A 14,582-nucleotide genomic window follows, 5' to 3' on the forward strand; every position below is an offset into this window, starting at 1 on the left:
TATGATATTAGATTTATTTATTATATATGTGGGTGAAAGTAACTAATAGAACCATTATTTATTTAATATACCTGTTTATACCTGCCAACCCAGTAGGTATGCCAGGAAAATAATAGACAACCTAAAGTTTGTATTTTCTACAGACTTCATACTGTCGGTAGGTATTAATTTTATTCAAACTTACGAGGTTGCATTTTTAAATAAAAATAAATTTTTCAATTTTGAATTAAATATAGCTTAGCCAGGAAGGAACTTTTAGTCAACCCTTGCGCGATTATATTTCTAATATACTAAAGTAAATATAAAATAATATATACATTAAAATTAAAATATAACAATCATTATAATATTTAAATTGGAAAAATTTGCAGATCCTCGAGTCATGGAGCATATACACTGGACAGAAGGACTATTTGACACGTTTAGAGAAAATTACGCAAAAGATGCAACACTTGATTTACAATACATCTGTAGCGCTAAAGGGTTTTTAAGGCACTACCCTGGTATGAACATTTTCTACCTGTCACTTAATTTAAAAAAAAATATTATAATCCGTTAATAATGAGTTGTTGAGCCGGTGAATTACACATTATTCGAAATTGACGCGTCTAATAAAAAAAAAGTTTTTTGATTTTTTTTCTAGTTCCTTCTATTCATTTTATTCAGGCTACCCTTATAGATTTTTTTAAGTGAACAAAAATGTCAAACCAATTGGTCCATTTAAACTAGACTAACGTGACTTCATTTATAATTTATTGATGACAATACGCAGATTTTTTTTTACATTTTATTACTTCCTGTCACAAATTGGATGTCATCATTCAAAAATGTTTGGTGTTATGATGATAATATAAATATTATCAAAAACACAAGTTTTTAATTATAAAATATTATTTAGAACTATGTTTCATTTATTATCTAAATTAATAATTCGTAACATTTCAGCGGCTCTTTGGCAGGATATGTACAAACTGAAAACAGACGGTGAAACACTGTATGACTGTAGGCTACGTCCATGGTATGTCAGTGCGAGTGGTGCTCCAAAGGACGTACTGATTCTCTTCGACGATACAGGCTCCATGAACTCTTCCAACTTGCTCATAGCTAAACAATTCACGCTAGCGTTGCTCAACGCTTTGACTGATGATGATCAAGTTAATCTTATACGTTTTAACGTTATAATTGAACCTACAGTTACATGTTTTGATGAAAAATTAGTTCCGGTGAGCTAATAAAATTGATCTTAGTAATTAAATTATGTAAATTATTAATTACATACAGCGAATTTCTAAACTATAAAATAAGTTATTATCACAATACAATGCTAGTTTCTATAATTATATTTTTACTTATAAATGTAACTAGTACGACGTGTATATACTGGGATCACCATGCTATGACCATGACGCTTGCTATAATATCGGTTTGCAATAGTACTTGCAGTGCGACAACAACAAATATTCCGTTTTACATACAAATTATAATGTTAGTGAACACGAAAATATGAAAACCTACATATATCAACAAGTGTTGTTTAATTTTGGTAGGCTAACCACGTAAATTGTGCCGCAATGATGTCCTCACTAAAGGAAGAGAGGAGGGTTAATGAAACAAAGATGCAAGATGTATTAACTTATGCGGTTCATTTGCTGAATAAGCAGCGCTTAGCAAAAGATACACCGACATCCTGCCAACAAGCCATCGTAGTTGTGACGGATAGTGTTTATGAAAATTATACCGAACTGATGTACCAACTCGATCCATCCGGTAGTATCAGGTGAATGTGTAAATTCAACTATGATTATTTTAAAGTATGAATGAATTTATTAAGGGAAAAAATAAATTATGATGTATAAATAATGTTAAAGATTTTATTGAATTCAATTAACAATGCTTATTACTTTTAGTTTTCAATCGATTTATTAACTTTTAAGTGAGAAAACAGCTCTACAATCACTTGTACTACTTACAAGATTATTTTATTAGGTGATTTTATTTACCTCAAGCTACATACATCACACCCAATTTTATTAGAACAAAAAATACAAAGGAAATCGACTTAAACAACCAGAATCGTCGCTTTTATTGACTACTCTCTGCTCTCATCTGTTTCACTCACGAAGTTACCAAATACCTGTGATATTTCTGATGCCAATCACACATAATTAACATTTTTAATAAAAAAATAAATCAATAATCATAAATAAGTCAATTTGTATTAGTTGTGCAAAAAAGATAAATCTTTTTCATTTCGTACAATCAAAGGGTGTTTGTGATGTGGCTGCACGATCGATTTGGACTGCGTGACAACACTCGGCAGTTGGCGGACTCGCTGACATGCGCACGTGATGGGCACTACTCCGAGCTGGTCACAGACTCTGATGTAACAGAGCAGGTGATGAGCATTCTGCGAGTGCTGGAGCGCCCGCTTGTGGCGCAGAGGAAAGATCGCCTGCGCGTCTACAGCGATGTGTATGCTAATGTCGAGGTCAGTGTCCTGTCCCGTTTGTAGGTAATAATTGACTAAAGGTATGACCTTTGTTCCCCTTATAGTAATTAAATAAAATTATAGGATCCAAGAAGAAGCGAGGTCTACTGGCAACAGAAGGAAAATGCAGAGCAAACATTTAGGTATGGAGAGCTGCGACGGAACAAGGATAAGTTCCTTAATACCGAGAAAAAGTATGGCGACTATTTACACATGATACAACTGGTAAATACACATACTAGATCGTTCAATAAGTCCCGAGACTAACCTGGAAATGGCGCATATATTAAAAACTCTTTTGATTTTTAAAAAGTACTGGCTATCAATACAAGAATATGTGTCAAATTTTTAAAAATGGAACAATAAAATTATTGATTTTGAAACATATAAGTGACGCTACGGTTGTAATTTCGATACAATGGAAAAAAACGAGTTTCGCATGTTGATAAAACATTGTTTTTTAATGGGAAAAAATACCGTTGAAGCACAGCAATGGCTTATAAAATGTTATACAGGATCAGCTCCCTCTAAAGCAACCATTTGTCGGTGGTATGCCGACTTCAAACGCGGTCGCATGGACACCAATGATGGGGAACGCTCAGGTCGTCCAAATGAAGCAGTGACTCAACAAAATATTAACCAAGTCCTCAAAATCGTATTGGAAGATCGGAAGGAAGATGAAGGATAGTGAAGATTTCAGCTGGTAGTGTTTTCACTATTTTACATAAAAATTTGGCCATGAAAAAGCTTTTTTCTAAGTGGGTGCCGCGTTTGCTTACAACTAATCAAAAGGAACAACGTATCAATGATTCAGAGCGATGTTTGGCGCTGATGAATCATAATAAAAAGGATTTTTTACGTCGGTATGTAACAATGGATGAAACCTGGATATACCATTTCACTCCGGAATCCAATCGGCAGGCAGCGGAGTGGAGAGCGGCTGGTGAAAGCCGCCCGAAGCGTCCAAAGCCTCAGAAATCGGCCGGTAAGGTTATGGCGTCTATATTTTGGAATTCGCATGGAATACTTTTCATCCGTGAGAACGATGGCCAAAATTAACGAATTGGGCTTCGAATTGCTTCCTCATCCCCCTTATTCGCCAGACTTGGCCCCCAGCGATTACTGGCTGTTTGCAGACCTCAAAAAAATGCTTCAGGGTAAGAAATTTGACTCAAATAGTGAAGTTATCGCAGCAACGGAGGCTTATTTTGAAGCCAAAGACAAATCGTTCTACACACATGGGATAGAAAAGTTAGAAAAGCGTTGGAGGGACTGTATCGCTCTTGGAGGAGACTATGTTGATGAATAAAAATTAATTTTATAAAAAGACCTTTTTTTAGTACTTAGTCTCGGGACTTATTGAACCACGTGTTACACTGTATACACATAAATAATAGCCGATTCATTTAAGTTTATTGATTAAAACTTTTTAGATTAATTTCAAATGTACATCTGAAAAGTATTAAAATAAATATAATAAAATGAATATAATATAAAAGTACTTATACTAATCTGTAAGAAAAATGTGCTTTATTACTCTATTAGAACTATTAGAAGTGCCGTAAAAGATCGCGAACTTTACGCAGTATATTTTTTATTTATATTGAGATGCGTTTTAAGGATAAATACGGCCAGTACTACGAGGGCCAGGATGTAAATTACAGACTACAGATAAGCGTCTCAGTTCCCGTCTTTGATAGCTCTACATCAGAAGTAAGTATTATAAATTATTCTATTGTGAATTAACATTTAAAAGAGACATATTTAAATATGACAACAATATTCTTTACTGACAATTATGATAATGATCTTCTTTAATTAATACTTTGTTACGGAAAAATTCAGCTTTCTTCTGTATAATTTTAAAAAGAACGCTAATAAATTCGGAAACTACATATTTTTTTTCTTTCACAGAATATAACTATAACGTTGGAAGAGGTAAGAATGTATGATAAATAATATTTCATGCACGTGTAATGCACAATGTAATATAATGTAATATAATGCAAATATCACATTGTTTATGGTAAAATGACTAGTCATCCTCCTCATGAGTGTCTAAAATTACTAGTCATTAAGACGTCGTTGTAGTCACATTCTTAATTAGCTTAATCTGCTAACAGTAAATCAGTGTAGCTTCTAATTTTTACTTCCAATTATTTAGTATCAGTATGATAAGATTATTACACATTTTTATTTTTATTATCTACAGAAAACAGGTGGTAAGTGCTAAATAACAATAAACAACAGTGTTTATGAAGAAAGTAATGTAGTTTATATTTGATATTATTACAATAGTATGGTAACCTGCTGTTTGGTTACGGCAGTAAAGAATAAAGCCACCCTCTCTCTTCCCGTGGGTGTCGTAAGAGGCGACTAAGGGATAACACAGTTCCACTACCACCTTGGAACTTATAAAGCCGACCGATGGCGGGATAGCCATCCAACTATTGGCTTTGAAATATACAGACCGAAAACGGGCAGCAGCGTCTTCGGTGCGACAAAACCAGCTAACCAACCAAACCGCCTGCCCAGCGCTATGACTATGGGCAAACACACATGAGTTCACGCCATTTTTGGCGCGAACTTGTGGAGGCCTATGTCCAGCAGTGGGCTGCGATAGGCTGAAGTGATGATGATGATAAGTGATGATGGGATTAACATCCCTAATTAAAAACTGTATGTGATACTCAGATACACACATTTTACACAGACATTTCTAAAGCTTACGACGAAGTACACCACGTAAATATGGGTAAACAAAATTCGATAATTTGTAACAATGAAGAAAAAACAGACATTATTAAAATACTGTTTACCATATCTTCAAAAAGAATCTTTAATAGTGTTTATTGATTATTTTGTTCGTGCCATAGGTTGCCTTTTGCGGTGTAGTGCAAGGGTCAAACCTAGGACCACTATTATTCAACATCTTTATAGTGAAGTTATATCGATACTTCAATTTATAATTTTTCTATTATAATATACTCGTATGCGCATAATAAAATAATTACAACTTGCAAAAAACTCTAACATAGTTTTCCTCCAGAAATTCTTAACAATCAATGTCGATTTTCCGTCTATACACTCATTGAACTTTGATACTTAATTTATATTATTTAGATAATAATCGTTCAAATAAATCCATAATCAAGTGATCTCTTACTGAAATAATGCCTATTAGCCAAATTGACATTCATCTATAACGATATATTGTCCAAGATTGCCGTGCTAGATGTTTACCTATTTCGATGAATAAATTAAAAGTTTCGTCATATACACACTAGCTTTATGGTACCCCTTCTAGTGAAAAATACATTTGTAATTACAAAAGATTAAAGAATAATTCTTTATCACTGCTTAATGGTTCCATAATAAACGTTCCATTATCTTTAGATTTTTCGTAAGAGCGTTAATTATTTATCTTACTTATTACATTTTATTTTTTGTTTCAGGAAAAGCAAAGGAATTCGACAAGGACGGTAATTATGTGTAATATTATCTAATATTTTCCTTATAATTTCACGAGGGTATTTTAAGAGGTTTTTCCCGCTAATTACCAACTCTACATTATCTAAAATCATTTAGAGGCACGATAATACTAGTGATAATTTTTTTTATTGTTTGCAGTATCCTGTCAATAGACTGCTGGGAGTAGCTGGAGTGGATATCCCCATAGATCATTTGAAATTAGTGCTACCCTATTACCTGGTGAGTAAAATGTGCTAGGCATTAGTCTACACGCGCGTGATTATCTAAAGGCCTATGATGTACAGGATTACAAGCTGACGTTTATAGCTAATATTCTGCAGTAAAAATTTCTAGTAGCTGACATTGCTTTCAGATAATGAAACTGTCGACTTATGAAAAATATTATTATTATTGGTTCAGTATGTAGTTTCAAAGCTCAACGGTTACCAAAAAGACTTAAGATTCATCATACTGAGGAGACGATGATTTTCACCTTTCAATGGATTCATATACTTGTATTATTCTACAACATGACTATTGAGTAATTTGATTATACTGCTTAGTATCACGATAAAATGGGTTCTTTCCCTACAGCATAGTAAACACCGTAGTAATATTAAATCACTAATCTCTGTTCCGAGTACCCTTTTATTGACCTTGATTGACGTTTCACAAATACTGTGACTAAATGAAATTAAACTAGCTGGGCCCCGCGGTTACATCCGCGTTGATTTGAGGAAAAAAATAACCTGAAAATAAGTGCCTGGGTACCATAGATCAAGTAATAAAATAATTTTTAACAAAAAAAAAACCGACTTCAAACAGGAAACTAAAAAGTGAAAAATAAATTTACTTAGTACAAAGTAATTCGTATTTTGATTTATTTAATCAGAAATGATTAAATAAATATTTTATAATTTTGAAGTCGGTGCCAAGTAAAACAATAACTACTTTAGTATCTACTCATAAGTTGTATTCAGTTTTCTTTCATAATTTGTTTCATTGACTATTAGGTTGAATACTGTTATTATTCTGTTATTGTTTTGACATATCTAATAATATTTTTTGTTCTTGTTTGTTGTGTGTGTGTTGTTTGTATTTGTTTTTGTAGCCAGGTTGTTGTAGTATTTACTTGGCACCAACTTCAAAATTATAAAATATTTATTTAATCATTTCTGATTAACTAAATCAAAATACGAATTACTTTGTACTAAGTAAATTTATTTTTCACTTTTTAGTTTCCTGTTTGAAGTCGGTTTTTTTTTTGTTAAAAATTATTTTATTTTACAATTTTTAGTGATGGGTAGACCTAACAAGGATGCTTTTTCTCTTATGTCGGGGGTTCGGAAACATACACATTACACAAGCACAAACACCCAGATCATGACAAACATCTATGTGGTCAATACAAATGTCTGTCGTGCGCGGGGATTGAACCCACTAACGCCAGCGCAACAGCCGGTGCTGTGACCGCTGCGCTAACGCGTCGACATACTATGAGTAAAGTTCGCTATCAGGTGTACGTAATAACAACCGGGACTGACAGCCTAGCGTGTTCTCCGAGGCTAGGTTGGGAGAACCACAAGGATTAACAACTAGACCGAAAATAAATATTTGTATAAACATAAATATCCACTCCGAGCTGGAATAGAACCCGCGACCGTCGGTGTTTAGGCGCCGCCGACACGGCAGATGCACCATTATATCAAAGCGGTCGTCAAACAGCAAAAGGTTACTGCTGTAAATTGTTGAGAAATTCCCTCGAGTGTTTATGGGCTCCATCATCAAACCTGGTCCTGCGACACAGATGATCACACAGCAGGTAATTGCTATAAATCGTTAAAGAGTTCCCTCGACTATCTTTCGTCTCCATCATCAGACTTTAATGGCACTTGTTACTCATATAGGTGCAAAGTTCTCATCAATAGAAACGAATTAAGTTCAAACAGCAGGTAATTGCTATAAGTTGTTGAAGAGTACCCTCGACTATCTTTCGTCTCCATCATCAGACTGAAATGGCACTTACAACTCATATATATGCAAAGTTCTCATCAATAGAAACGAATTAAGTTCAAACAGCAGGTAATTGCTATAAATCGTTAAAGAGTTCCCTCGACTAACTTTTGTCTCCATCATCAGACTGTAATGGCACTTATAACTCATACAGGTGCAAAGTTTTCATCAATAAAAACGAATTAAGTTTAAAAAGCAGGTAATTGCTATAAATTGTTGAAGAGTTCCCTCGACTATCTTTCTTCTCCATCATCAGATCGACTCCAGACCTTTATTAAATAGTAGTGCTTTATAGTACTTAATGAAAACATGATTAAATTTACTAGTCACCCTTACGATTTTTGAAAGTTTCCCTCGATTTCTCTGGGATCCCATCATCAGATCCTGGTTTCCTTATCATGGTACCAAACTATGAACATCTCCTTTCCAACAAAAAAAGAATTATCAAAATCGGTTCATAAACGAAGAAGTTATCTCCGAACATACATAAAAAAAAAAATATATATATATATATACGGTCGAATTGAGTAACCTCCTCCTTTTTTTGAAGTCGGTTAAAAAAAGGTAGATAACGCACCTAGAACAGAAAACTGAAGCCACTTTTTTAAAGATGTGTGAGTGAATGAAATGTTGACACCTTTTAAAAAAAGTCCCTAAAATTTTTATTAAACAATTAATTTAATATAGGTAAAATGTGTATGTGAAAATAAAAACCTGTTTATAGTTTTAAATAAATTTACTAAAAATAAAACAAAAAATCGGTAGAATAATAAAAAAATATATTCGTAAGATAATCGTATGAATGGACACTTCCTATCCCCTCTGTTTATCTCTTTTCAGTTTGCAGTCGGTTTTTTTTTAACTATTTTTCTTAAACCTAGAATCCTTTATGTTGTATAAGTTTTTAAAATTTTTGTCGCTTAGAACTCAGAGTCATCGTCATTGTTTGCATTTTACTAATATGATGTAGTCTTATGTTCAAATATTTTTCAATCACTAATCATATTAAATTGACTTTATGCGCATGGCCAGCATAATCGTGGTCATTTTCTCAGTCTTACAGCCGCTACCCATTCATCTCTTATTAAAATATTCGTTGGAAACCTAAAACCATGAAATTTGATAGTAAAATATGGGTACCTAGTTTACTCAAAAATTGTAAAAAGTTAAAACATAAAACAAACGAGTTAATAATTCATAAATATATTTTGATTTTTTTATTTTCAATTTATGTAACATAAAATAAGACGAGAAAAAAAAACAATAACTGTGTCTACTTTTTACTTTATTATTTTTCTGATTGCGTACAATTTACTTACCCACATTTTGGGGTATTGAAAAAAAGAACTACTGACAACACTCCCGTGGTACGTCATTTCGTGACATTGAAATTATAAGTTCCGAATAACCTCAATATTATTTTGGAATAACAATAAATTTAAAGTTTTATATGTACTTACGTGTGAAACGATATTCCTTCAGATTTTTTGTTTACTTTGGTATTGTTTTTGCACCATTTAATCACACAAGACGTCATTTTATAAGCAAAGTTACTGTATGAAGCCTCGTGACATACTAACGAAAATGAGCGTAGTTTGATGCATATGTGTGCGTGAGCGCGTGTATTTACTTGAAGGAGCCGAGTTTTGTGGCTTCACTAACAACAAAGGCCGCGCATTATCTACTTTTTTTTACTATATCTATGCTGGGTACAAAGTACACATGTCAGAAGCCAAACTTCTTTGGCAAACTAATTTTTAAGTCTCGTTTATATTTACACAAATCTAAAGCTTTACATTTCCGTTCCAGCGCCATCTAGTTAGTTTGCAATGTAATACTATCGATATTAATGTAACAACCTTTGTATTTTCTATAGTACACGCTTGGTGGCTCTGTTGTTCGCCAAAGGCGTTGCACATTGTCGTGACGTTAATATTATTATTATTGCGTTTCATCCGTAAAAAAATTATCCTCATGCGCCTAAAAAAGTTTCACTTCAAAAATTTATCGATATATATATATATATAATTTTAATAATTATTTAATTTACAAAAACATAATTGTGTTTGGTGGCAAACAAAAAAAAACCGACTTCAATGACATCGACAAATAATACAACGTAGGTAGACGAAAAAATAGTCAAGTAAATACGCATTATCAAAGATTACTCAAAAGTTGTAATCAGATCTCGATGAAATTTAAATGTGACCACATGATAAACATCGGCTCTCGATTAAGTAAAATATCATCAAAATCGGTACACCCAGTAAAAAGTTATGCGGATTTTCGAGGGTTTCCCTCGATTTCTCTGGGATCCCATCATCAGATCCTGGTTTCTTTATCATAGTACCAGACTTAGGTTATCTCCTTTCCAATAAAAAAAGAATGATCAAAATCGGTTCATAAACGACGAAGTTATCCCTGAACATACTTTAAAAAAAATATATATATATATATATATATATATATATATATATACACGATCGAATTGAGTAGTCTCCTCCTTTTATGAAGTCGGTTAAAAAGCATAATATTTTTTTGTTGTGGATGCTGATAGAGCGAGCAATTATCTATAAAATAATATATGTATAATTTATGTGGATTAATTGTGAGGTTATTCCTAAAAACGGAGGGAAACATCTTAGCGTATTAATGAAATTAAATTGATAAACTGACTTATAATATTAAACAATAGTTTTTTTCCGCGGTTTATCTTTTTAACCTTAAGAATTTTCTTTTTTTTTTAGTAAAATAAATTTCAAGGATAAAATTCAATCTTAATTCGAATACAAAACACTAAACTTCGTTGTAACAATTATAAATTAAATTGCATTTTTAGTACCTACGAACATCCTTTTATATACCAAAACTTAGCATATAGGAAATATACAAAAAACTTCCTATTCATAATTCATTTAAATGATAAAAAAAAAAATTATTTATCATATGAATACAAATCAGAAATACGGACGTATTAAGATAATATTTCTGATAATTAAAATATCATTCAGAGATTAAACTGTTCGTATTGTTTATCAGAATTTTATCGTGTAAAGATAATTATGTTGATGAAAATCTTTAAACACTTAATATTCCAGAAACAAAACATCTATACAAATAAATAAAATTGGAGTGGCTGTTTGTAATATTAAATTAACCTCTTTTTACCAAATGCATATTATGTATATAAACATGGTACATATACCAAAATAACATTTTTTTACAATTTTTGTCCGTCTGTCTACGTGTCTGTTTGTTCCGGCTAATCTCTGAAAGGGCTGGACTGATTTTGATAGGACTTTCACTTGCCGAGATCTGATGTAATAAGGAGTAACTTAGGCTACTTTTATTTTAGAAATTCATTCCCATGTCCGCGTGGAATTTAACAATAAAGTTATTCGCAGTCGCGGGCACAGCTAGTGCGAAATAAATTATTGCTTACTTCGCATTTGGTTGCGTGAAATTAAATAATTTTTTCAATTTTTTTACAAATATACTACAATATCGCTATTACAATAAAAATTTTGGGTTTAAGAAGGAGTTGCATTTTTAATAAGTATACAACAAATGAATTAAATTTTTGGTGTAATGAACTTTAATTGCCCATAAGATAACTTAGACCACATTATAATACGGTTATATGTTAATTAGCTAATTTATTCTCTGTCTAAGGTCCGGTTTCACCGGTTTTGGATAAAGTGTATCCTGCTAACTTATGTAGTTACGGACAGAATTTAATAGCATGAGTTAGAATAGGCCATTGGTACACCTGATAGCGATTGTTACTCATTGTAGGGAATATGGTAGTGGATTAAGCTCTGATCCTTCTCCTACAAGGGGAAAGAAGCCTATGCCCAGTGGGATATTACAGGCTGAAGCGTATAAAGAAATCCGATTGTAAAAAATAATATTATATCAAAAAAAATTATGAAGATACCGTCTTCCGTCAAATAGCGTTTTCCACAACGTCTTAATTCTTGTACATTATACGACGACACCTTTCCGAGTTCGATTCCACTCGTGGTAAACATTTGTATAAATAAGCTATGCAGATGTTTGCCGTGATGGAAAGTTTATGCTTGTATCTATATTGTGCTTGTTTCCAAACCTAAGAATAAATCCTAGTGGGTATCGTCGCGATTGTGAGCCGCTTATTATTTTTTTAAGACGTAAACATCTTATAACATACTCGTATATCCAATGTTTGTCCACAGCTCGGTGCTGGTGGATCACTGTCGGTTGTGGATCACAGAGGCAATATCGTTATACATGATAACGCCAAAACTGTGGTGAGTGATATACTTAGATATATATATGCGTTTATATGTTACCTGAATGCGATAACAATAAAATACATCTTATATTCTATGACTAGTCTACCTAAGCTTTTCATAAATTATTTATTATTAATAATAATAATAATAATAATAACTTTATTTATTAATATTGATAATACTTATTACCTATAAATAGATAAAGTTTTCTATATATTAATATATTATAATACTAGCTATGCTCGCGACTTCATCCGCGTGCAATTTAACAAAAATGTTTTGGTACAGAAATACCACAACCTTAGAGAAGATCAAAGCTCAATAATACTGCTCTCAAGTTGTATTGTGTCGCTGTGGTGAATAAGGTAGCTAGAGCTCTGGAAAGGACTATAAGGGTTCCGATTTTTCCTTTTGAGGTACGAAAGCCTAAAAATGATCAAAATGTTAAACTCTTTTAAAGTTTTAGAAATTTTACGAATCAAAAATACAATATTTTTGATCCATATTAATTGTAACACCATCTTTAACCATCGCCTAATACTGAAAGTATGTAAACGTAATAATGTACGTATGTTTCGTATATGAATGTAGATTAGGATATTACATGCAAACACTTTTGCTATCTTTAGATTTGATCTTTTGATTAAATGGTATAGATAATTAAAATTTGGCACTAATGCTTTACTAGACAGTAAGTACCTACTTTAATTTTTTTTTTCATAATTTTACAATATTGTATACGCTTATTTACAATTCAAAACTTCAAAATTAATTATTAATAGGTGTCTAATGTTGCGAGCACAGTTGTGTCAAAATAGTAGTTTTTTTTACTAATAAACTTACTTAGTAAAACGCCAGGTATATACTCGTATGAAAAAATAAAATTTTATCATTTTATCATAAAATGAATGCAATTTCACAACGTTTCATTATACCTATGGATTTTATGTCCAAGTAGCTAATCCGTCGAATTTTGTGCTGTAGATATTAATTTGGGTTATTTAATTATGAATATGTGTTATTCTACAACAACTGGTTGTTACGTAAAATACAGACATAAACTATAAGTTGCCTATCTCAGAAATAAATGACCGTTGTTGTATATCTACATGTTAAAGTGTATGAATGTTATATAGATCTATGTAAATATACTATGTAAATATGCTTTTACCCGCGGCTTCATCACTTCAGCCTATCGAGGTCGCAGTCCACTGCTGGACATAATCCTCCACAAGTTCGCGCCAAAAATGGCGTGAACTCATGTGTCTTACCCATGATCACCACGCCGGGCAGGCAGGTTTGTGACCGCAGGGCTAGCTTTGTCGCACCGAAGACGCTGCTGCCCTTCGGCCTGAGTATTTCAAAACCATCGGTCGGCTTTATAAGTTCCAAGGTGGTAGTGGAATTGTGTTATCCCTTAGTCGCGTCTACGATACCCAAGGGAAGAGAGGGGTATGTAAAGAACGACTTTTTTCAGTTCGATGGGGATATTTTGAGACCAGGTTATCGCACAGTCGACTTCTTGGATGTGGAGCAACCGGCAGAGGATCGTATGCCGAGAGATTACCCGGAGGAGTGGCTTGAGGTGACATGTCAAGGAAATATTACTTCATTCATAATTTTTGTTTTTTCGTAAACATCCAGTTTTCAGTACGTGATGTGTTTAAAGTGGACTCATTAAAAAAGATTTCATTCAAATCTTCCATTCTATCTTCTAATGTAGATAAATCAATTGTGTGTCTTCAGTCTCGAAGCGTTTTATTTAAATAAAACGAACTAAATATCAAGTAGTAAGTCAAAATGTAATCATCGAAACCTTAAACAAAATATCAAGCAAAAAATTATATTTAACAATACTCTTTATATTGATTTATAACCCATTTTCTTAAGATTCTCTTGGGTACCTAAGTTAAAAAAATATTTTTAACGTCGCTTTAGACCTGTTCTGTGTTTGTAATTATTATAAATTTAATTACATCAACCAATTACAAAATAAACAAAATTAAGCTCTATCATATCTACTAATAGAAAAAATATATATTACATTTCGTTGCCAGTTCCGAAAAGAATTGATTGTCGACAAACCCAATGGACAAAGAACAATAGAAGTTAAGAGCGTCTTCGAAAATGGGATGCGTGCAATATTAGAGAAAAGGGACTATTACTGGAAGAGAATTATGAATCACTACACGGTGGTGGTCGCTCTTCCAAAATACAATGCAAAACATGCTGTTCCAGATGGTATTTTCACACAGAAGCTGGCTGAAGAAGCGTACAAGACATTACATGAAACTGATTTTTCGGTACATCCTGAATGGTAATTAAACTACTATTTA

The 14,582-nt window shown here is 32.7% G+C and overlaps 1 protein-coding gene across 1 annotated transcript in view; it reads left to right on the forward strand.

The window, feature by feature from the left end:
* Positions 1 to 14,582, forward strand: part of LOC123659269 (voltage-dependent calcium channel subunit alpha-2/delta-3-like) — a 36,294-nt gene that overhangs the window by 2,159 nt on the left and 19,553 nt on the right. Inside the window, exons 4-15 of the mRNA XM_045594518.1 lie at positions 372 to 503; positions 946 to 1,223; positions 1,548 to 1,777; positions 2,266 to 2,488; positions 2,573 to 2,713; positions 4,109 to 4,201; positions 4,403 to 4,426; positions 5,944 to 5,970; positions 6,119 to 6,199; positions 12,187 to 12,261; positions 13,724 to 13,831; positions 14,304 to 14,563. Of these exons, the coding sequence (XP_045450474.1) occupies positions 372 to 503; positions 946 to 1,223; positions 1,548 to 1,777; positions 2,266 to 2,488; positions 2,573 to 2,713; positions 4,109 to 4,201; positions 4,403 to 4,426; positions 5,944 to 5,970; positions 6,119 to 6,199; positions 12,187 to 12,261; positions 13,724 to 13,831; positions 14,304 to 14,563 (1,672 nt within the window). The remainder of the gene's footprint in view (positions 1 to 371; positions 504 to 945; positions 1,224 to 1,547; positions 1,778 to 2,265; positions 2,489 to 2,572; positions 2,714 to 4,108; positions 4,202 to 4,402; positions 4,427 to 5,943; positions 5,971 to 6,118; positions 6,200 to 12,186; positions 12,262 to 13,723; positions 13,832 to 14,303; positions 14,564 to 14,582) is intronic.

Source organism: Melitaea cinxia, chromosome 13, assembly GCF_905220565.1.
Source record: "Melitaea cinxia chromosome 13, ilMelCinx1.1, whole genome shotgun sequence".
NCBI classification, from domain to species: Eukaryota; Metazoa; Arthropoda; class Insecta; order Lepidoptera; family Nymphalidae; genus Melitaea; species Melitaea cinxia.